The 24,933-nt window shown below is 33.8% G+C and overlaps 2 protein-coding genes and 1 pseudogene across 2 annotated transcripts; all 3 read left to right on the top strand.

Moving 5' to 3' along the window:
* Nucleotides 1-6,522: 6,522 nt before the first annotated feature.
* Nucleotides 6,523-7,469, top strand: LOC107429941 (thaumatin-like protein). The gene has a single exon (XM_016040719.4). The coding sequence runs from the start codon at nucleotides 6,582-6,584 to the stop codon at nucleotides 7,254-7,256; it is 675 nt and encodes a 224-aa protein (XP_015896205.1). The 5' UTR covers nucleotides 6,523-6,581; the 3' UTR covers nucleotides 7,257-7,469.
* A 1,383-nt stretch (nucleotides 7,470-8,852) lies between these two features.
* LOC107429942 (thaumatin-like protein 1) lies at nucleotides 8,853-9,851 on the top strand. The gene has a single exon (XM_016040720.4). It carries the CDS (start codon nucleotides 8,884-8,886, stop codon nucleotides 9,613-9,615), a length of 732 nt encoding a protein of 243 aa, XP_015896206.3. The 5' UTR covers nucleotides 8,853-8,883; the 3' UTR covers nucleotides 9,616-9,851.
* Nucleotides 9,852-11,038: 1,187 nt separating this feature from the next.
* LOC107429907 (osmotin-like protein OSM34) lies at nucleotides 11,039-20,775 on the top strand (annotated as a pseudogene).
* The last annotated feature ends 4,158 nt before the right edge of the window (nucleotides 20,776-24,933 follow it).

Genomic DNA, 24,933 nt, shown 5'->3' with positions numbered 1-24,933 from the left:
TTTGAAGAGTTAAAAATTTAAATTGTAATATCCTAAAAGGTTAAAAGTAACAAAATGATTTCCACTTTTCTTCTTTTTTTCACACGTTGATTCTTGTATTTTGTAAATATTGCCGTTTGAACCGTACTAATGGATTTTTTTTTTTCATTTTTCTTCTTTTGGGTTGTATTAAATATATTAGGGTATATTACACTGCACACCCTCGAAATTTCTCTTAATTACAACCAGATATGTGAGATCCCACATCGGTTGGAAAGGGGAACGAAGCATGGCTTATAAGCGTGTGGATACATTTCCTTTGCAGAGGCCTTCCCTAAAGGAGCCCAGAGAGGCCTTCCCATGAGGGAACGTAAAACCGTGCGGGCTGGGCCCAAAGCGGACAATATCTCGATTGGGCTTGGAAGCCTGTGCCAGTGGGACTGGTAGGTAGGGGTTGGAAGAGGATTCCCCTTAACCATTGAGAGGCCTTTCAAAACCTTGAGGGCTGGGTTGTAAGAGGATTCTCCAAGCCCAAAGAGGACAATATCTGCATGCAGGTAGTCTGGTCTGGGCTGGGCTGTTACAGAGCTCTGATACCATCTGTAACAGCCCAGACCACCCGCATGCGATATTGTCCTCTTTGGGTTGTAAGAGGATTCCCCAGGCCCAAAGAGGACAATATCGCATGTGGGTGATCTGGGCTGTTACAAGATACTTCACGGAGTTATAAATGACAGGACCCACCCCGGGAACCCTCCCAGGATCTCCTGGGTGGTCTTGCCTAGTGAAGTCCCACTGGACAATCCCTAGATAATATCCAATGGAACCTCACCTTAAAACGTGGACAATTGAACACCAGCATTAACAATAATACCTCAAAATATAAATATAAAAATAAATTCACAACAGCATAAAGTCCACAACGGGCCTATTGTACCACAGGCCATAACTACATCCATAAATAATATGGTCTCTACTGAGTCCAATATTTAAATCAGAGCATTCTAAGAGTGTTAACAAAGTTTAGAAGTATAAATAATAAATAAACGATGTCCGGAAAGATAAAGGTAAGCTAAAGAAAAGATAATACTGCTACTGTCGTGGAAGGAACAAAGTGACAGGCTGTGTGCGAGGTAGACTGTTACTAGCTGTCTGGGCCTAGAGGAACGAATTTAAAATAATAAAACATGAGATAAAGAAATCTCAGTGAGTAGCATAGCATAATATAAAAATAATAATTTATTTCCGCAAAAATATTTCTCTTAAAACCTCTCATTTCACTCGTTGAAAAGTTCTCTGTTTAAAAATCATTTTACAAAATTCAAACTTGTACCCCAATTAAATATCATAAAATCGATGCTCAAAAGCATAAAAATAAACGATCAATATAATATTACAAAATACGTTAAATAAAGATATAACATTTGAGCATAAAATCTTATTAACTCAATTCCATGAAATAATTATGAATGTGTAGCAATAACCACCATTGTGAAAACCAACAATATATTCGAATGTATACGATGTACCAAACTGTAAACCATGGGATACCCCCATCTCACAACCCTCAATATCTGAAAGGTATCACGGAAATAGTAAACCGTTGGGACGTACCCAACCTCACGATCCATGGCAATAATATCCGTGGGCCGAGCCCAACCTCACGATACCGTGGCAATAATAATAAACCATCGGATAAATCCGATCTCATGGTCCATGGCAATAATATTCTGTGGGCTGAGCCCAACCTCATGGTACCGTGGCAATAATAACCTGTGGGATCATCCCAACCTCACGGTACATTGCAATAATATCCTATGGGCTGAACCCAACCTCATGGTACCGTGGAAAAACCCAACACGCCGTAATATAATATAATATAATATCAATCCAAGATATTGGCATTACATGGTACATCAATTTAAAAAAATAACCAATACAGTATCCTTAAAACAATCTTGTAAGATTATATATATGCTTTTCCAAACGATATTGTATCATAAATCATAATTTAATATTTAAACTTCCACTGCTTATTTAAATATTTCAAAAATCTCAAATCATCATTTCATACGAAAACTATAAATACCACAGTGAAATATATTCACCATATACCAATTTTAAGTACATAAAATTATAAAATATTTGATCATACTTAAAATCATATGATTTTCAATATGGTTTCTCAAACCAAATAGTTTCCAAAATGATTTAAAACCTCAATTTAATTACCAAGATATTTAAATACCACAAGTCCATTTATGGATCCATTAAAATTGAAAATCACTTAAAATACTATCAAAAGTCACATAAAATGATAACACATATATGTGAAAGCAAATATTTATATATGCACAAAACAACATTTCAATCAAATGGTACATACGTAAAATATTTAAACCACATATATATTATACTATATACCCAAAACATTTAAAAATAATATAACCACTCATAGTACTGCAGATGCTCACTCCTGCTCCTCTGCAGGATCACCTCCAGGCTCAACTCAAGTGCCTGTAATATAATAAAATATTTTTTAGGCTCCAAATAACTAAACCATAGACACTTGTATGACCCAAATATCTTAAAATAATTTATGGTACTATAAAATTACATAAATTGGACACCGAACAGTCCAATTATACTGCGTACTCTTAGGACCCAGTATCCAAAATTGGGGATTTTCACCTGAAGCCTAATCTTTCAAAATTAAACCACTTAATGGATCCTAATAATATCCAATTTCACTAATTCAATTCCAATTTTAACCAATTTGATCAATTTTTATCTAAACACAGTCGTCGTATCTCCCAAACGGTGAGGAATCTGGGAAAATTAACCATGGAAATGAGTTCAGAAAGGTCATAAATAGTGGAAAAGATGTATGGGTTGGCCTGAAACGGCCAAAAATCGAGAATATCCGATGACCCACCTCGTCGACCACCGTAGACTTCGCCGGCCCGATCTGGGTGCGTCCAGCCGCCGCTCGCCATGACATTTCACAGCTTATCTCACCAGTGACCTTTCTACTTGGCTGGCATGTGTAAGTGGTGGTTGGCTGGAAATGGGAAAAAAGGCGATGACCCAGTTCGATGGTCAACGAGTCGAAACAACTCAGTTCGAACCCATGAGGCTGGGGGGAATATCTCAGATTTTGGAGATGAAATGGGTATTTTGGGTTTTGCTTCCTGTTTGGCATGCTTACCAAGGCTTATATAGAGCCTAAGATCACTAACAAACAAAAATTGGGGACTGGTTTGGACACTGATATAAAATTTATGCTTAAAATTTTTCAGAACCATAACTTTTTATCCGTAACTCAAAATTTGATGTACCACCAGTTTATGAACTCGTATCGACGAGATCTACACAATGGTACCTCAGTCAAACCAAAAATATTTGCTATCAAAAAGTCAACTTGGACCCACATATTGTTCACTTGGTCAAACTTATTTAATCATGTATATTTTTTTGTACAGGGTGTTATAATAAAAATATAAGCATGAAGGTATCCGGTTATAATAAAAGAAAACCTTGAGGTTGTGCAGTATAATATACCCTTAAATATTATAAATGTTCTCTCATCATCTGAGCATGATTTGTGGGCTGACAAAACAGTTACATTCTAGAGAAAAGAAAAATCTGAACGAGTAACTCCAAAATTGACTCATACTAGTCATTGGAAAAACCAATGGGATGATCTGAATTCTCAATCGGAATAAATATAATAATTGTTAAAACAGTCTTAGAAATGCATATATATGGCTCAATGGAGAGATAGGAGTGAGTTAGCTAGTTAAAAATATATGTTTTAAAAAAATTTGTTTTCGAAGAAGATCTTTCAACAACTATATTATTTCATCAAAAAGAAAGAAGAAAAAAAGAAAAAAAAGTAGACCATTAAACAATTACTACACTAAAAATAAATATAAGAATATTTAAAAATTAAAAAAAAATTGCTACATTTATTATGAAAGTTTGCTATATTAATGTTGGAAAGACCAAAAATGCATGGCGTCACATATTGACTTGTCTTCAAGACAAGCCTAACCATTACTTCATCTAGCAGAAATTCAAATTTCAACAAAAAAAAGAAAAAATGTGCAATCAAAAAATTATAAATTGAACAATAACTATAATAAAATTTTCCATTGACGTAGACTTTTGGACAAGCAAGTCTTGGTCATGTTAGGTTTGAAATTCCAAGTGGCGTAGACTTTTGGACAAACAAGTCTTGGTCATGTTACACTTTTAACGTAACATGACCAAGACTTGTTTGTCTTGTTTATATACTTTCATGTAAATTTTAATAGGTCCCCTATGCTTTTTCTGTCCTAAATTTCCTAAATGTTGGCGAACTGTAAATTTATACCCACTTTATATATATATATATATATATATATATATATATATATATTTTGGTTACATTTGGATAAAATTTACCATTAATATTAAATTTGCTTGTTTATATAAATAGAAATATACTTATGTCAAAACCTTTTTTTAACAACATATTATTTAAAAAATAAATTAAGACAATTTATTCTTAGCATTATCTTTCAATTTTTTTTCAAATTTGTTTTAAAAAATTGATTTAGGCATATTTTAGATATATAAGCATTCAGTTTTAATACTCATTAATCAAATTAGCTCGACTTATAACAAAAATTTAAGAAAGGGATAAATTTAATGCCAAAGTTTAAAGGAAAAATAATTTCTAAAAAGGAAATTTGGGGAGCATATTAAAACTTGACATTATGTTTAGATTGAAGGAAGGAAAGGAAAAGTGATAAGTTTGATAAGAAAAGGAAAAGGGCAAAAAAGGAAAAGAAATGTTAATTAATTATTATTGTTTGAATGATTAGTTAATAGAAATGAAAGGAAATGATATGAAAGAAAACAAATATTTTCATATAGTAATATTAAAAGTAATTTTGAAATATTAAAAAATTAAAAAATATTAAAAATATAAATTTTTGAAAATTAATTTTAAAATATTATATTTTAATATCTTTTATATTTAAAATTAAATGCAATTAAATATCAATAACATAAGATAATTGTTAACCTTTCTTAGCTAAAAGTAAAAAAAAAATTGAAATTGTAATAAATTAAAAGATTAAATATTTAAATTGCTTAGTAAAAATTTAAATTACAAAATCATAAAAGAAACTAAAATGCCAAGGAGGACACTCAACAAAAGATGGGTCTTGTCTCAGAGGGTACGATAGCCTATGATGTAGAGTCAGGAATTTTGGACATGAGGAAATGACGCGTCTACCCATAATCGGCCCCACCTATCCCAGTGAGTGTTATATGATTGAAACTGTAAAACTTTAAAGGGATTTTAATGCTTTAAAAAACACTACTTAGTGGCTCTAAGCGAAATAAAAGCGGAGGGACTGATTAAAAATCTGAGAAGGAAATTAGGTGTGGATAACTATGTCAATGTGGATCGAGTTGGCTTGCATGGAGAGTTATATTTATTTTGGAGGAACGATGTAATGTTCAATTTTTACGCCATCCGTCACTTTCTGTGATATTATTTCAATTTAATAATTGTATTTTACCTAGAACTTTTCATAAGGTCATCTATTTTTTAGTTACTCTCGCCTAACAATCAAAGTTTTGCCAAACTTTAAATCAAACTACTTTGAAAAAATTTTGATGTTAATATAGAGGCCGCCTTATGCCTTATGACATGCATGCATCGAGTGAACCCTTGTGATTCGAGTTTTGGTACGAAATGTATGGCGTTTCGTTCGGCTTGTGTTTTGGTTATAGATCAAGGGTGGGAGAAAATAGTTTTTGAAAGTGATCCAGAGGAATTATTGAGTCGAAAATTCACTGAGTCGAAATTCATGCATAATCCAACCAGGAAGAGAAAAGAAAAATCTAAACGAGCAGCGCCAAAATTGACTAGTACTAGTCGTTGGAAAAACCAAATGAGAATGTATGAATTCTCGATCGAAATTGGAGATCAAGACACAGGAATTCACTGTTAAAACAGTGTAGACATGCATTTATATGGTGCAATGGATAGATAGAAGTAAGCTAGCTAGCTAGAAATATATGTTTTAAAAAATGTGTTTTCTGAGAATATCTTCATTCAACAACTATATTATTAATTTCATTTAAAAAAAAAAAACGAATATACCACTATACAATAACTTCACTAAAAATTAATATAATAATATTTTTTAAAATTTTTTAAAAAATTGGTATATTAATTATGAAAGTTTGCTATATTAATGTTCGAACTGGGAACTCAAGTTTCTATTAAAAAAAAAGAAAAAAAAAAAAGTGGGAACTCAAATAAAAACACCACCACTACTCTTAGAGGGAAGACCAAACATGTGTGGCGTCGATGGTCATTGAGTTGTCGTCTAGACAAGCCGTAACTATTACATCATCTATAAGAAATTTCCAACAATCGAAAGAAAAAATGCACAATTATATCTCAAATACGGTCCATAACAAACGTTACTGTTTCCCACTATTCCTCTATATAAACCCCTACTCATTCCCTTATACCAACACAAACCCAAACCAAAAACCCCCAACAGTACATATATTATCATCCGCTCAGTCCCTCAGACATGAGCTTCTCTCGAAACCTCTCCATCTTCTTCCTTTTACTCACTCTCGCTCTTCCCTTAACAAAAGCAGCCACTTTCGACATCCGCAACAATTGCCAATTCCGTGTCTGGGCTGCCGCTGTCCCCGGAGGTGGTCGGCAGCTCGACGTAGGCAAAACTTGGACTATCAACGTCAATGCTGGAACTACACAGGCTCGCATTTGGGCTCGAACCAATTGCAACTTCGACGGAGCCGGACGTGGAAATTGCGAGACCGGAGACTGCGGTGGCCTTCTAGAATGCCAAGCCTACGGAAAACCTCCGAACACGCTCGCCGAGTACGCTCTCAACCAGTTCAACAACTTGGATTTCATCGATATCTCGCTCGTCGACGGTTTCAATGTTCCGATGGAGTTCAGCCCCACGTCAGGTGGATGCGACAAGGTGATCAGATGCACCGCCGACATCAACGGTCAGTGTCCGAACGAGTTGAAAGCACCGGGAGGCTGTAACAACCCGTGCACTGTGTTCAAAACCGATGAGTATTGCTGCAACTCCGGCAACTGCGGACCAACAAATTTCTCGAGGTTCTTTAAGGAGCGTTGCCCTGCTGCTTATAGCTATCCTAAAGATGATCCAACAAGCACTTTTACGTGCCCTGGAGGAACCAACTACAAGGTTGTCTTCTGTCCTTGAAAGCAGTAGTACTTTTAGATCATCGGTCATGATCAGCTAAGTATTAAGCAGTATTTTTTATTCAATAACAGCAAATTGCTCGAGGGCATTTTGTGTAGTATGTGTTTAGCATTGTGTTGCGCGACAATGTCACATATATGCTATAAGAAAAGTTTATCATGCTCGTTATATTTCTAATATTTCTTAATATTATATATGCATCTTATTTTCTAATTCCTTGTACTTTAAATCTTTCTCGTATATTACTGAATTTGAATGCCTTCATATAATTAATATATATATATATATATAGAGAGAGAGAGAGAGAGAGAGAGAGAGAGAGAGAGAGAGAAAGTTTTAAACCAAAGATTTCTTATATGAGATTCGTTCAATTTGAATTTTACCATATTTTTAAAAGCAAAACGAATAAGTTGTCAAGCTGATCGATCGGAAAAATTAGCTGCATTAAAACTATCAAACCGATTTATTTATATACAAAATAACGGTCATATCCATTAAATATTTAAAATTTCAATTACAAATGAGTCACTGTCATAGCACAAAATTATACGGGCAGAAATTTTGGACTCAAATAGTTGACCAGAAATAAAATTAGTTGACTCAAATAAGAGGTGGAATTGTTAATCGGTAGATTCAGTTAAATAAAACCCAGTAAAATTGAATTAGTGACGTGGGAATTTGTAAAGAAAAAAAAATTATTATGAAAAAAAGGGAATTTTTACAATGATAATAGGAAAAAATATCATGATTTGATTAATGCAAGCTTTGGTTGAAGTCTACGGTCTTTTTTGGCGCACTCTAGTGGTCCTAGTGGTTCATCATATGATAATTTACTATTCAAATAGATACCTCTAAAAAAGAAAAAAACTAAACAAATATTCTGAAAAAAAATAATAATAATTTGTCAAAAAAAAATTAAATTTATCACTTTTCAAAGTGATTTATTTTTTCGGTAGATACTTTTCAAAGTGATCATTTAATTCGCTAAATCATGAAAGGTGCGTTAAGTACAGCCAGTTAAGTAATTTTGAATTTGAATTTGTTTACCTTGGAATATGTTTCCTCAAAATTTATTTATTCTGATAATATTGCCTTCGATTGATCAAAATTTGTTGTGCACATGGACTAACTTCATGTTTTTAGCAAAAAAAAAAAAAAATTCATAAAATTAAGAATTAAAAAAACTCAATGCACGCAATTTGATGCATAAGGAGAAATTATAATTTATTCGTTAATTGATCCGGAAAATTAGCTGTCAGCATCCGTACATTAATTTTTTCAATTTTCTTTTTAATAAATTCAATTATAATAATCTTACATAACAGAACTGATCAAATCATTTGGTGTCTATTATTTTTTTTGGGGCCCTTATAGCACTCCATGATATTAAATTAAATAAAATATATAAAATAAAATAAAAAATCATTAATTTTGCTTTATCTATAAAAGGATTTAATTAATCAAAACTCAAAAACGAAATCCAAGTAGCCGCCTACACTTTAATTAAAAAGTAATCACATTGTCATTTTATATATCAATCCAACAGCCGCCAGCCCTCTATATAAACACCCCATCCATGTATTATATATCCACAAACACAACCAAAACAAATCACAAAAAAAAAAAAATGACCTCCTTGTCTAACGTTCCAATCAGCTTCCTCCTCTTCTTCACCCTCTTCTTCATCTCCTCCAATGCAGCCACCTTCGAGATCCGAAACGAATGTCCGTACACCGTCTGGGCTGCCGCAAGCCCAGGCGGCGGCCGCCGACTAGAACGCGGCCAGAGCTGGTTTCTCAATGTACCTGCAGGCACTGCCATGGCACGTATATGGGGCCGAACCAATTGCAACTTCGACGGCAGTGGCCGCGGCCGCTGCCAAACCGGCGACTGCGGCGGTGTCCTCGAATGCAGAGGCTGGGGTGTTCCGCCTAACACATTGGCCGAATACTCTCTCAACCAGTACCAAAACTTGGATTTCATCGATATCTCCGTCATTGATGGTTTCAACATTCCCATGGACTTCAGCCCGACGTCCGGCGGGTGTCGGGGAATCCGATGCACCGCCGATATCAAAGGACAGTGTCCGGGGGAACTGAGGACAGCCGGAGGATGCAATAACCCATGTACGGTTTTTAAGACGAATGAGTATTGCTGTACAAATGGACAAGGAAGCTGTGGACCCACATATTTCTCAAGGTTCTTCAAAGATAGGTGCCCGGATGCTTATAGTTATCCACAAGATGATCCTACAAGCACATTTACATGCCCTGGTGGGACTAATTACAGGGTTGTGTTTTGCCCTTTGGGGTCTCCTCATTTTCCATTGGAGATGGTTGGAGATGTGAAAGAGCAGTGAAGAGAAAATGAAATTGAATAATTAATGCTGTTTGAGTTTTTTTGAGTCTTAATTTTTGTTTTTTTGTTTTGTTTTGTTTTTTTTTTTTTTTGTTTTTTTTTTGTTTTTTTTGGTTTGGGGGTTTTTTGTTTCTCTCAATGCGCTCGAATATGTTGTACTCTCCTGTTGTCCGGATTGAGCTTAGGTGTATTAAATAATACATGCCTTGAAATAATTACATGGATATAAAGGAGACTTTTCACATCATATGAATTTATAATGAGGTGTGGATGCAAAAGTTTAGTCTTTTTTATCTGCTTCTGAGATCCATCAATGCCATTTTAGTTTAATCTGTTAGAAAAAATCTTTAAAAGATTAATTTATTTATTATTGTTGTTATTATGAAATTAAAAATTGAAAGAAATGAAAAGAAGGAGGAGTCGATGTTCTTAATTGGGAGATAAATTTGATACAATGGTAATGCTATGACATTCTGCACAATGTCCATTAAATTAAATGTAACAATGATATATATCAAAATAAAATATATAATTCCTATGAGATATTTATCGAATATCCTCCATAAATAATTTATTGTATCATATCATCGTTGTACACAATTTTTTTAAAATAAATAATTAGTTGTATACAAAAAGATAAGTAGTGTAATGGGTTTTCTTATTTAATTTTTTTTATATAAAAATATTAAATTGTAATTTTCCCTATAAAAGAAAATCCTAATGAATACCCAATATGCGATGATAACTAAGCAGGAAACATCACCATGATTTTTATTTGCTTGAAGAAACATCACCATGTTATACATTATCTTCCCAACACTTTATTTATAATATATCTTTAAAACTTTGTGACACTTTTTTTTGTTTTTTGTTTTGGTTGACCTTTTCGCTCTTCTAATTTATACGTGTCATTTGCACACTGAAAGGGAAAACAACTTCATATACAGATATATAGATACCGAACACATCTTTTTTATATAATATAGATCTAGATGTTGATAACTAATTAAATATCATAATATTAAACATAAGGTGGTTAAATCAAGCTGTCGCCTCTACCTTTTATTAAAGAAGATGTAGACATATTCACCAAAAAAAAAAAAAAACAAAGAAGATGTAGACATGCCATTATGAACACACAGCCAAGAGCCGCCCCCTCCTTTCATATAAACCCACATCCATTATCATTTTTTTTTTAATCATTTTCAAAACACAAATAAATTAAGCAAAAAAACATCATGATGATGATTACCTGCTTAGCTCACTTCCTTCTTCTCTTCATCTCCTACCATGCAGCCACTTTCTCAAAAATAAAAAATAAAAAATAAACGCCTTTACACTTTCTTGGCGGCTGCCAGCCTAGGTGGTGGCAACTGCAAGATTAAGGATAGAGTTGGACTCTCAACGTGCCTGTAGACACTGATATGGCTCGTATATAGGGCCGAACCAATTGTAACTTCGATGGTAGTGACCGAGGCCATTGCCAAACTGGTGACTGTTGAGGTGCCTTGAATGCTGAGGCTGGGGTTCTCCACCAAACACTTGGCAGAAGAAGTTCTCCATTAGTTTGGTAACAAAGATTTCTTAGATATCTAGCTCACCAAACGGCTTCTAAAGAAGATGATCAAGTTTATATTGATTTTTGGATTGATAATAATTCTTTAAAAGGTGGATTGAATAGAGAAACGATATTGAACTAAAAGGGAACTAATAACAAATTCCTGTATTACAGGGAATTCAAATAAATTCAAATAAGGTCAACTAATATTCTTAATGGCATTCTCTATCAGTAGGATTCTTGCCATATAAGAATTTTCCTACCTTAGTGTGTGACCTTTCCTTGTTTGTGATTGAGTAATCTCTGGATTCTTAATCTTAGCATAGGATGGCGTATTTGTGTTTATGTTTGACTTTTTTTCTCCTTCATCATGCCCCCTTAAGCTTGGAGAAGGTGTTATATGAACTCCAAGCTTGTTCGTGAAATGTCGAAACATTGTTCCTGAAAGTGTCTTTGTTTGTATATCTGCAACCTATAAATGTGAAGGAATATAATGAGTGATAAGATGTCCAACTACTACTTTTTCTTTGACAAAGTGGTAGTCAATTTGAATGTGTTTCGTTCGTCCATGTAAAATGGGATTGATGGTCATGTGCAAGGCATTTATGTTGTCACATAGCAGATGAGGTGGTCTGCAGAACCCGTTCAAAATTTCTCACCGAAACCCTAGACAAGCCCTGATCCCAGAGAAACTCTACCGAACCCTCCAATGGAAAATCCGGCAGAACCTCCCCTAAGGGTTGGACTTACCACAAAATTTCCTACATATAAAACACACTCCAATAAACACCACCTTATTCCTCCCACATTACTACAATTTAATTTCACAAATTTGTAGCACTCCAAAATAATAATAGGGAATTAATGCAGTATTTAATAAAATGTGTTCAATACAGTATACAGAGCATTATACAAATAAATATGAGATTAATACAATGTCAGATAAAGAAGCAATACAAAATGAAGAGGAAAAAGGGAGGAAATGTTTCTTGGACTTTCGGCAATGAACTGAGACGTCGGGCTTGCCTCGGACGATAAACGTCTCCCAATCCTTGTACCTAGGGGAACGAAATTTAGAAATATGAGATGCTAATCATCTCAGTGAGTAACCCTATATACTGTACAATTATAAAAATAAAATGGCAAATAACTTAGTTAATTGATTAATGAAAAATAAGTAAATAAATAATAGGTAGTTAAAAATAATATTTTCCCTCAAAACCCTCACGATTCACTCAGTTACAAATGTTTCCCTTTTTAAAATGTTTTACAAAACCCGCTATTTGTATGCCCCGAAAACCAAGTAAACAATTAGTCAACTAAATATCAAATAAAATATAATAAATCAAGGATCCAAAATTTATAATGAAAATAAAATAGAAATAGAAGTAAAAATACTTTTGTAACAATTACTAAATGATTGATAAATGTCATAAAAAAATAATACAAAAATATTAATGAAACTTACATTAAGACAATTCAGGAAATAATTAAAATAATTAGAATGAATTAATTAATTGAACAATTAAATAAAGGAATAATTAAACCAAATTAAAACCTCTATTTAAAATAAATGGTAAGAACATACTAAGATCCCTTTAAAATCATCAAATCAATGTAAATAGTAAAATCAAGATAAAATGCATTGTTAAAACATTAATATAAATAGGTAATTAAAAACATAATAAAATTCCATAAAATTTGTATTAAAATCTCCAATTGAAATAAATAATAAAAACAACATTAAATACATTCTAATTTAATTATAATTTCAAAATAATTATTTTGAAAATCATGTTCTGAAAAGCACTTGATGCACCCACTATATACCAGTGGCGCCAACGGTACCTAGCGTTCCAAGGTCCCGCCAGACAGGAGGTTAAAAAGAGAAACCGGCATACAGTCGCGCGGCATCCCACCGTGCCGCTGCAAACAGGCGTCCCGACCATGGAGGGGCGGCCTACCCCCATCCAATGGCAACCACAGGACAACCCCATAATCACCTGTGTGCTACTAACACTCACCTGCACACTCACCATATCCATCTGCGTGCTAACCATATCCATGTATAAAGAATACCAGTACGTGTATGGTACATCTAAAAATCATAAAATCAATATATTTATTTTCAAATCTCAAAATCTCATAAATACCACCGGGTTTATTCTATCCAATTAAACCCATAATTTTTCCACAATTGCTTCATAAATCATCTTCATAAATCCATCGCACAATTTCCATCAATTTCAAATCCATCAACTTTCAAATGTATCAATTTTCCAATCCACAATATTCAAATGCATAAGCATAATTTTTAAAATAATATCCTTAAATCCTTAAAATTTAAGATAGGCATAATTTCATTAAAATCTCATAAAATTTCCAAAATTCATAAATCCATATAAATGCATTTTTATTGCTTGAATAAACTCATAATAATTTCAACAATAAATCAATAATGTTAAAAATCATAATTTCTTTAAATATCAATTTTCATAAAATGAATTTTCATAATTTATCAAAATCGAAATATGCTTCGGTGCACACACATATACACATTTCAAATTGTCCAAATATTAGCATCAAAATTTAATTTGCAATTTATCACATAATTAATATAATATAAACATCCAAATATTAAAATATAACGAAATATAATTAATTGACACCCGAAATTAATTTTTGAAGGTGGATCACTCACCTTGAGCACGCAATTAACCCAAGATCCTCCATGGGATCAATTCAACGACGCACACATGCTCCTAGAACAACAATATTACACAACTCAAATAAAATAATATTTTATTCGAGTAAATAATACCCCGTACCCGGGGGTTTTAACACAAACGTTAACCAAAATTTGTGAGTAATATACTGAATCGAAGCTTATAGAACGAGGATCGCGGATTGAGGCTTACCTCCCAGAGATCGGACCCATGGTGGCCGGGATCTCGTCGGAAAGCTCTCGGAATTCAAGTCCTCAATTCTCTCAATTCGTCGCTAATTGGAGGAAAATGACCTCGGATTTAGGTTTAAGGAGGTTGAATTAGTGGGGAAGGATAGGTAGGGTGATCGGAAACTCACCGGAATTGGGTTTTTAGGTGAGCCGCCGTGGTCACCAGAACCGGTCACCACCGGTGGCGCGTCCAGTGGCCATTAGTCGTGATTTTTGGTGGGAAGGTAGACCGGGGAATGGGTGACTCAACGGGACTGGCGGTGAGGCAAAAGGAGGTCAGAATGGAGAGAAATCTAGATTTGAAGTAATCGGCGCTACCGCCGAAAAAAGTCTTGATCCAGACGCGTCGGGGGTCGGTTGGCAGTGATTTTTGGCTAACCGGCAGGTTTTCAGGTGGGCTTCAAGCTAGGGTGGTGCGTGTACTGTTCTGGTGGCTGGAAATGGGTGAACGGCGGTTGGCCGGTTGGGTTTCTCTCTCTAGCTCTCTCTCTCTCTCTCTCTCTCTTTCCTTCCCTTCTCAGCCAGTCAAAACGCCTGTGGGTGCTACTGTGCACCCACAGGTGGGTCCACTTTTTTGACACATGGCACCACTGTTCACACACATACAGATCCATGAATAGTAAATGCTATCTCGGAAAAACTTCACAGGTCCGCAACTTTCAAACCACATGTCCAAATCGGACGTGCCGCTAGTCTATAAATTTGTATCGATGAGTACTTCCCAACCATGCATGAATCAAAGCTCAATTTTGCACGAACAAAAAGTCAACTCCGGCACCCCTTGGACAGTTTGGATCTCAACTTGTTTTGCTCATAACTTTCAAACCGTAACTCCGTTTTCAACGTGCTACTAGTCTATGAACTCGTGACAACGTTTACTTTTTAACGGTACCTCAGTCAATGTGAAATTCCATTAGGAGCAAAAAGTCAACATTTGACCTCTTCTCGGTCAACGATGGTCAAACCCGGCCAACCTTGGTCAAATTGAGAAATTCCGATGTATTTCGGGACGAGGTGTTACATGGTCTATATAAAGTTACGGTAATGTCCCAAAGCAGATAAGTGAGCTACATTATTTCGGCTATTGCTGTTGCCATGGCTCGATATTCAACCTCCATGCGGGAACAAGCTACTATTTGTTGCTTTTTGGAGGACCAGGAGATGCAATTTGCTCCAAGAAAAATGCAGTAATCACTCATGCTTCATCTTATGTTAGACAGCCTACCCCATTAACACAGCAATAACCTATCAAGTTAAAAGAGCTTTGATATAACAAACATAGCCCAAAGGTTATGGTACCCTTGATATATCTTAGTATTTTTTTTACTTCTCTAAGATTAAGCATGGTGGGTTCTTGGAAGTTTTGCCAAGCTCGGCTAACAACATGAAAGATGTCAGGTCTATTGAAGGTGAGATACTAGAGGCTACCAACAAGCTTTCGATATTAGGTTGCATCAATAAGATCATTATCATGTGTTTGAGTTGTTGTTTTTACAGCTGGGGTGTTTTCCTAGGAGCTACTTCAAGCATTTTAGCACATGACAGAAGATCATATGAGTACTTGATATGTTAAGAAACATGCCTCCTCAAAAATACCTTGCTTCCAGTCTAAGAAAGTAATGTAGTTTACCAAGGTTTTCATAGCAAATTTTTCTCCCATTTTACTAACTAGATCATTAATGATGCTAGGATTGCTCCCCATTTATAAAAGATCATCCACATAAATTAGTAATAATATAACTATTTTAGAATTTTAAAGCATAAAGAGGGAAGGATTAGCATTGCTGCATATAAAACCTCATGAGAACAAAAATTGAGAGTCTGTCAAACCATGCTCTAAGAGCTTGTTTAAGCCCATATAATGATTTTTCAGAAGGCACACATGTTGAGGATGAGATGAAGTGATAAAACTTAGAGGTTTCTCCATATACATAGTTTCTTTAAGTTAGGCATGGAGAAATACATTCTTGATGCCTAGCTACCAAATTGTCCACCTGCATATAACATATATTGATATAATCATTCTTACTATAGTATGTTTTATTATAGGCTATATGTCTCATCAAAATCTTGTCCTTCAATTTATGTGAAGCTCGTTGCTACGAGACAAGTTTTAAAGCCATCTATGGAACCTTCTTTATATTTGGTTTTGTATACCCATTTTGAGCCAATAATATCGGTGTGTGTTAGTCTTAGGACTTGTTCCCAAGTTTTGTTGTCATACAAGACTGTGATTTCTTCTTACATGGCTTAAAACCATTCAGGACTTTGAAGGGCTAACTTCAAGAATTTTGGTTATGCTGTTGAGGACAGCAATGTCATTTAAGACGCTAGTTGTGGATTGGCTTTTAATTTCTATCTTGTGACCATTTTATGTGTGTTTATATCTTATGCGGTGTTGTTTTGTACAACAAGGACTTATAAATTAATCACAAAATTTTCTTATATACCTGCAGAATGAAACACAGAGATTTTTTTTGGTTTAGTAGCTTGGTTATCTGTTGTGTTTTCCACTATTGTGATAGGATAATTAGAGAAGTAGGAAACTGGATCAATTTCTATTGTGTTTAATTGATTTGATGCTATTTCTAGAGTTGTTTGAGGAGTTTTGTAAGTTGAAGCTAGTGCTTATTTGTTGTTTGTGTGAGTTACTTGAGTAGTATGTATTCTTGGATTGCTTGAGTTATATGGTATGACATGTCTGGTTCTTTCCTTAATTCACTATGTGTATGTATTATATGTACGAGAGTTGAATTTCTTTGAAGAGAGGTTGATATGGGATTCCATGATGTGGTAAGAGGATAAAGAAAATCTGGGACAGTATGACTTGAGTTGGTTTCTTGTTTTGTTTCCTCTATGTTGGTTTCTAGAAAATTGACAAGCTTGAGGTGTTTATGCAAATCAATATTATTAGTCGCTAAATATGGAAAATATTGTTATAAAAAAAAAAAACATGCTTGGAGATGTAAACTCGATTTGTATTTGAATGAAAACAATGAAATCCTTTATATTGAGGACTATATTTAATGAAGATGCAAGGAAAAGTTTTCTTTGAGAATTTGTTTGCTGCATAATTTTGAAGATAAGGATAGCACCTGTAACTAAAAACTTTCAAACTTTGATAATCTAGATGTCTTTTGTATAAACAAATATATGGAGTTTCAATTTTTAGAACAGAAAATGGCAGTCGGTTAATAAGAAAGATTGCAGTTAGGAAAGCTTCTACCCATAATTTCAAAGGTACATTGGCATGGACTATCATGGTTAAACCCATCTTTACCACATGCCTATGTTTTCTTTCAGCAATCCCATTTTGTTCTGAGGTTCTTGGATAAGACAACTGATCTACAATTCCATGGTTACCTAAATGCTCTTTGAAAGTTGATGATATAAACTCATTTCTTCCATCACTTTGAAGAATTTTGATACGTCAGTTGAATTGATTCTCTATTATTTTTTGAAATTTAAGAAAAGATTCAAAGCATTCTAATTTTTTACGTAAAGTGAATAACCAAGTATACCTGGAATAGTCATCAATAAAAACAACATAGAAATGATATTTTTGTGTAGAAATCACTAGGGCTGGCCCCCAAATGTCAAAATAGATCTTTTCCAAAGGAAAGTTTGAAATTTTATTAGACGGATAAAAAAGAAGTTTGCAACTCTTCCTTAATTGACAACTAGCATAAATACTAAACTTATTGTCCAACTGGAAACATTAATAACATTATTGGAATGTAAACTTTTCAAAGTATTTAAATTGGGATGTCCCATGTGTTGGTGCCACAAATCTGTGAAAGCCTTTGTTGCACTTAAGGCAGGGTGCTTTCCTTCATCTAGAATAAATAGTTTTCCATTCTTATGTCATGTTGCTATGATTCTATGGCTACAATCCTTGATCACAAAACCATTGGATGAGAATTCAAAGATACAATCATTACATGTTGTTAATTGACTAATAGATAAGAGATTTTTTTTCAATTTTGGTACTACTATAACATTTTGAAGATTTAAACATCCATTTTTAGTTTTAATTTTAGCATTGCCAAATGTGATATTGCAAGACTATTTCTGTTCCCAACATATATACTATCGCTACCTTTATAAGGATAAATGTTGAAAATTTTACCAGTATCATTTCTCATTTGTGTAATGGCACTTGAATCTGCATAGAAATTAGGATCGGAGTCTTCTACAATATTGATTGCTGCTAATGCTTTTGTGTTATTATCCTTAGTGTATGAATGATTGAACCAATGCCAATAATTTATGGCACTGTGGTTAAATTTATCACTGAGTTGACAAACAAACTTACCTTCAGTGTTTCATCCAAGATTTTCTTCAGAATGAGGTTTGAGTTCTAGTTTCTTGTTATCCTTAGCTTCATTGAAATCTTCTACTGAAGTGAAGCCTCTTTTGTTTGAATTGAAATAGCCACCACTGTCAAGTCCCACATCGGTTGGAAAGGGGAACGAAGCATGGCTTATAAGCGTGTGGATACCTTTCCCTTGCAGACCCGTTTTAAACCCTTGAGGGCTGGGTTGTAAGAGGATTTCCCAGGCCCAAAGAGGACAATATCTGCATGCGGGTGGTCTGGACTGTTACAAATGGTATCAGAGCCGGACCCGGATTGGTGTGCCAGTGAGGACGCTGGGCCCCAAGGGGGGAGGATTGTCAAGTCTCACATCGGTTGGAAAGGGGAACGAAGCATGGCTTATAAGCATGTGGATACCTTTCCCTTGCAGACGCGTTTTAAACCCTTGAGGGCTGGGTTGTAAGAGGATTCCCCAGGCCCAAAGAGGACAATATCTGCATGCGGGTGGTCTGGGCTGTCACGACCACCATATCATCCTCAACCTCTTCCATGGCCACATTGTCCAAAATAAGCTTGATTATTGTCATGTTCTTCATCTTCAATTTCTAGTATGTGGTTATGACTTTGTAATGCTAAGATGAATTGGTTGAACGATGGGTAAGGTGGTCTTGCAAGCATGGCAACTATGAAATCCTTGTAATTAGGACCAAGTCCTCGAGCAAATGAAAGCACCTTATCAACGTTTGAAACTGAAGCATCAATGGCAACAAGATTGTGACATACATGTTTGAATTTTCTTAAGTATAGCAAGTCTATCCTTAAGAATATGTTCATGTTCTTTTGTTGAAGGCAACAACTAATCTTCTATTGATTTCCAGAGCAGAAAGGCACTATCAATACCTATATTCAAACTTAAAATTTCATTAGTCATAATGCTAAGTATTATTGTTAATCCATGCACTGTGGTTTAGATTTATAACACGAACTTCTTTTTCATCATGCAAAACTTCACATGGTGATTCACCCTTAGTGAGATGATGATGGATCCCAAGACTTCTCACCAGTAGAAAAATTTATGAATGCCAAAGGAGAAAGTTTGAGGTATTGAGTTTCACAAGAACCAAACTGGTGTATTGGTGAAAGGATAGGATGGATTATGTTTAAAGGATGAAAACTTTGAAGCTAGTATTTGGTTGTGAAGAGAATTCAATTTAAGAGTCCATAGTAATATTTATATGTACAAAATGATGCTTTGATACCATGAAGAAGACGATCAACTATATATTGATTTTTTGGATTGATAATAATTCTTTACAAAATGGACTAAATATATAGAGAAACGATATTGAATTACAAAAGGAACTAATAACACATTCCTGTATTACAGGAAATTCAAATAAATTCAAATAAGGTCAGCTAATGTCTTTAAAGACATTCTCTATCAGTGGGATTCTTTCCATATAAAATTTTTCCTGTCTTATTGTGTGATCTTTCCTTGTTTGATGATCAAGTAATCTCTGGTTGTTTGTGTTTATATTTGACTTCTGTTCTCCTTCGTAACATTCCGATGGACTTCAATCGAACATTAGGAGGGTGTAAAGGAATCTAGAGCACCGTTGATGTCAATGGACAGTGTTTGAATGAACTAAGGACCAGTGGAGGTTGCCATAACCCATGCATTGTGTTTAAGGCTAATGAATATTGCTGCACAAATGGAAAAGGAAGCTACGGACCGACCTATTTCTCGAGGTTCTTCAAGGATGGTTGCCCAAATCCTTATAGCTATCCACAAGATGATCCAAAAGCACGTTTACATGCCCTGTTGGGACTAATTATAGTGTTGTTTTCTGCCCTCCAGGGTCTCCTCGTTTTCCTTTGGAAATGGTTGGAAATCTTGTGGAAAAGGTGGTAATCTTGCCACCTTGTGAAAATCAAAATCCGCCAAGGTTTGCACCCTCTGTTTTTCTTTAAAAGAAATATTTTGTTGAATGACCTAATGCAATATTTATGTCTATGTTTTATGTTCCTTTCAATGTCTTTTAAATACCTAAATTTTATTGTATTTATCTTAGGAATTGTCTCTTTGTTGGGTATTGATTTTATTTTGTAAAATGGCTATGTGCTGGAAACACAACATAGGTCCATTGTTGGGGCTGGCGTTCTCTGAGCTTTTAGAATGAAGTTATGATTTTTTAGATATGTTGTAATAAACATGCAAAAGAAAATATAGAAAAAAAAAATGACTCAGAAAGGCCTTGGGAAGCTCAAGATATGTAAATTGCAAGTTGGCATAATTGCTGAAATTTTCAACAGTTATGGCCCACGGGTTTGAGATGAATTAAAGGCCTTACCCAATTCTTTTGGACTTGTTGCCACATGCCAAAATTCAAGCAATTTGGATGAAGATATCTCAGCCTTCCATTTGGTCAAAATAGTAGTATAGGATTAGGTGGAAACAGTTTTTTTAAAATTCAAAATCTCACCAACCCTTGTCATAATTATGCACTCACATGTGAACTGGTGGTTGAACGGTTATGTATCATAGTTTTGAGTGGGAAATGTGTAAATTTTGAATTTTAAAGGCTTCCATTTGGTCCCACACACCTCATATATATGAGACAAGTTTTGTATCTATATATGCAACAAATGAATGAAAAGAAAATTGAATTAGTGTGCTGTCTAGTTTTGTGTGGCCTATTCTAACATCTTCTCTCCTTCTTCATCTTCTTCTTCTTCCTTGAAAACAAAAACCGTAACAATCCTAAATATCACCATACCAAAAACAAACACAAAAATCACCTAAACATCAAACCAAAAACCGGATTAAATGTTGTGCACAAGACTAACACCTTGTGTACAACACTCTTGGCCAAGTGATCCCAAAACCACACCAAACTCCAACAAATCTGAGTAAGTAATTAAGTAAAAGAAAGGGTTTTTGGAAGCATATATATATATATATATGGTCAATGTACTCTGAGAGCGTATATATATATATATATGTGTGTGTGTGTGTTTATATACATATACATGTACTTATTTTTTGGGGTGTAGTTATACTTAGTTGTGCAACTTACAAAGTAACGCTTATCTGTAAAGACTATGTTTCTACTATATGGATCCAGATTTCCTATCTCATTTTTCTAGTTCTACTTTATCCAACTAATGATCATTTAGACAGTTACTTCTTTTTTTTCCCTGCTTAGTTGGTATTTATTACTAGTTGAATAAAAAGGAGGAGAGAAATGGAAACAAATATCCTAATCCCCACGTTAGCATACATGGAAAATAAACTGGTTTGACATTTGCATTTTTGAGTTGTTGAATTGATTAGTTTTGGATATGCATGAATATAAAGAATTAGTTCATAACTTTTTTTTCAATGGATGGGATTGGAGACCTAGCCGCCTGTTATTTTATGTTCTTATGGTTAATCTGTCAGCTTTCCAGTGGTTGCTAAAATGACTATATATAAAATTACAAGGAATAAACCAAATAGAAAGGGGCATATCTTTTGCTTCAGTATTCTATTTGTCTCTCTTATGCCCCATAAACTTGTAATTGTTGTAAATGATCAATATATATATATATATATATATTATACAAAACAGTCGATTTATTGCTATTTTTTATTGTTTTTATTTATTACTGTTGAAGATGAATGAATTAAGATTATTTATAAATCAATAATTCCAGTTTTCATTATACATAATATATATGTCATATATGGATGGGATCTTCAGTCTCGTTTCCTATTCCTCCAATTAAAAACTGATAGCTATTTAGAAAGTTCAATACCAAATGTAAGCCCTGGTTAATTAATCTACGAGTAGCTAGATAGATTTAATCAAATTATTCAGAAACGAATTGTTGTGGCGACTATATTTTTATCTATCATGTATAGATTTCACAAAATGTGATATAGAAATTTGTAGGTAAGTGTTTAGGTGACATATTCACATTTACATAGACGTATGGCATTATTTAGTATTGGTAGCAGCAAATTACAGAAATGTATGGTACAAGGGCATCTTTTGGAGAGAAGTTTTAGTATACTCGGTGTATACATTTCTCACCCACATACGCACCCATACAAGAGAAAGGATGTACACAATCGGTGTAATGATGTGTTTTTGGTCCTCGGTGCCTTTACGTTTATCATGATCTACACGGCACTAGAGAAAATTACATTGCTTTTTTACATATGTTGAAGCATGGGACAACATGATAAGATAGTCATTCTTGGGAATACGAATTGACCCTCTTTTTACAACTTTAGTTTTAAGTCAATTTCTTTTTTTATTTTCAGAACATATTGATTAATTTGAGCAGCAGGACTAGTGATGAAGCTTCATTTTACTTTGATTCAATGTTAATTGATAGAATTTGATACCAGATCAAAACAAGATCGTGATATATTTTATATATCTTCCTTATTTTTAAATTAATATTGCTTATTTAAATCCCAAAATGTAGCATATAGAATAACCTAAAAGGAAGTTAAGCGCAACTTAATAGTATCCATATCCATATGTAAAAATAAAACCGAATGTGGGTTTTGTGGTTAATTTTAAAAAGAAAACAAGTGATCCTTTTGTTATACCAATGCGCCAAGTACTGCCTCCTAATCAGTCAATGTTCTTATCCTAACTTTTGCCCTTTTGCCTTTCTGTCTCCAAAGTAATGGGGAGTGAAGGTATTTTTATTTTTATTTATTTATTTTTTAAAATGACACTGATGTGTGCAATTTAATTCTCTTCTCAGTAGTCAGTTATCATCATTTTTTTTGGTAATAAGTTGCCATCATTACAACTACTTCTCTAGTTGGGCTGATCTTTTGCTTAATGCTTGCAAGTTGCAACCGATAGAGGCTTGGGACGATTATATTTTAGACCTTAATACAAAACAAATCAACGCAAAATTTGCCTTTAATTAATGTCCCAAGATCACCCTTCAAGCTTGCCACCTTCAAGCCATGTATGGATAAAATGGTCATGATATAACGTATATAATTTGCAGGAAAACAAAAGAAAAAGTTATGTTTAGCGAAAAATAATAATAATATACATTAAACTGTGAATTTATTTCAGTCGCTCTTAAAGCATGATGACATTTTCTCTCATTATCTTGACTTGAGAGTTGGGAGGTTGTATTTGTAAATGTAATTTCAAAAATGAGAAGAAAGAAAAAATGGGATAATCATTTCATATTTATTTATATATATATATATATATATACGGAAATTCTATGATGAGGATGGTCCGCATGAGGACCGCAGTATTAGTGACAGTTTTTCATAGTATTAATAACGGTCTCTTAGAAAATCGTCACAAATACTATAAAAAACCGTCACCAATACTGTGGTCCGCATAAGGACCGTCCGCACCATAGACGGACTGTATATATATATATATCTATATATTTCTGTGACATTGTTGAGATGATAAAAGATGTACACATTATGATCCACATTCACTACAAGAATCGCAATGATAGACGATGCAATTAATGCGTTAAACAAAATAAAAAAAGACTTGAACATAAAACATCGCCTAACGTCGTGTTGCTAAAATTATAAAACAAAAGACGACGCATTAATAGTGTTGTCTAATATTAAAAAAAAGGCGACGCATACAAAAACACATCACTAAATATCAAGAGACATGCGATGCTAAAAATTTAATGTTTAACCTTTAGCAACGTAAAAAAAAAAAAAAAAAAAAACATCGCTAAAAATTAAATAAAAGCGTCACTAAAAATTGCATCATTTTAACAATTAAAGGAGACGCTTGATAAATGCGTCGCTAAAGGTCACAAATGGTGACCCTTTTATACAATGTGTCGCTAAAAGTATATTTTAGGCGATGCATTTCTTCTTCTAATGTGTCGCCCTTTTTTTTTTAAATTTTCTTATTATATTTTTTTAATATTGATTAAAATATTATAAATACAAAAAAATTAAAATAATAAAAATACAAAAAAAAAATTAAAATTAGCTTCATCCAAAATAGTTTGAATACAAAAATTTAAAATAAGCATTTTTCATAACAAAATAATTATCAAATAAATTAAATATTATCTCATGAAATATTTTTACAATTTGGTAAACTATTGTATATGCAAAAGCAAAAGTAATATTAATTAAACTTCCATGAATGCATAGTCATTGAGATGGAAGTTGACATCCTTTTGTTGACGATATTATACCCTCATATTGCATATGAAAAAAAAAAAATTATTAACACTTATGCAAAATAAATTAATTAATATTAATTATTAAAAATTAATTTAGTAAATGAAAATTTAAAGAATATTACCATTTTTCTTAAGATTTGGCGAGGCATATTACAATCATATCCACTCTCACATTCATCCTTATTATCATTTTCATCGATACTTGGCAACTGTATGACAAATGGATTGTGAGCCGTCGTAGTATCGTCAAGAGCATCTTCTTCAACAAATTCTTCTTCAACAAAAGTATGATGTT

Source organism: Ziziphus jujuba, chromosome 6 (genome assembly GCF_031755915.1).
Source record: "Ziziphus jujuba cultivar Dongzao chromosome 6, ASM3175591v1".
Classification (NCBI taxonomy): Eukaryota; Viridiplantae; Streptophyta; class Magnoliopsida; order Rosales; family Rhamnaceae; genus Ziziphus; species Ziziphus jujuba.
The sequence above is the reverse complement of the archived record's forward strand: the minus strand, read 5'-3'. Positions and strand labels throughout refer to the sequence as shown.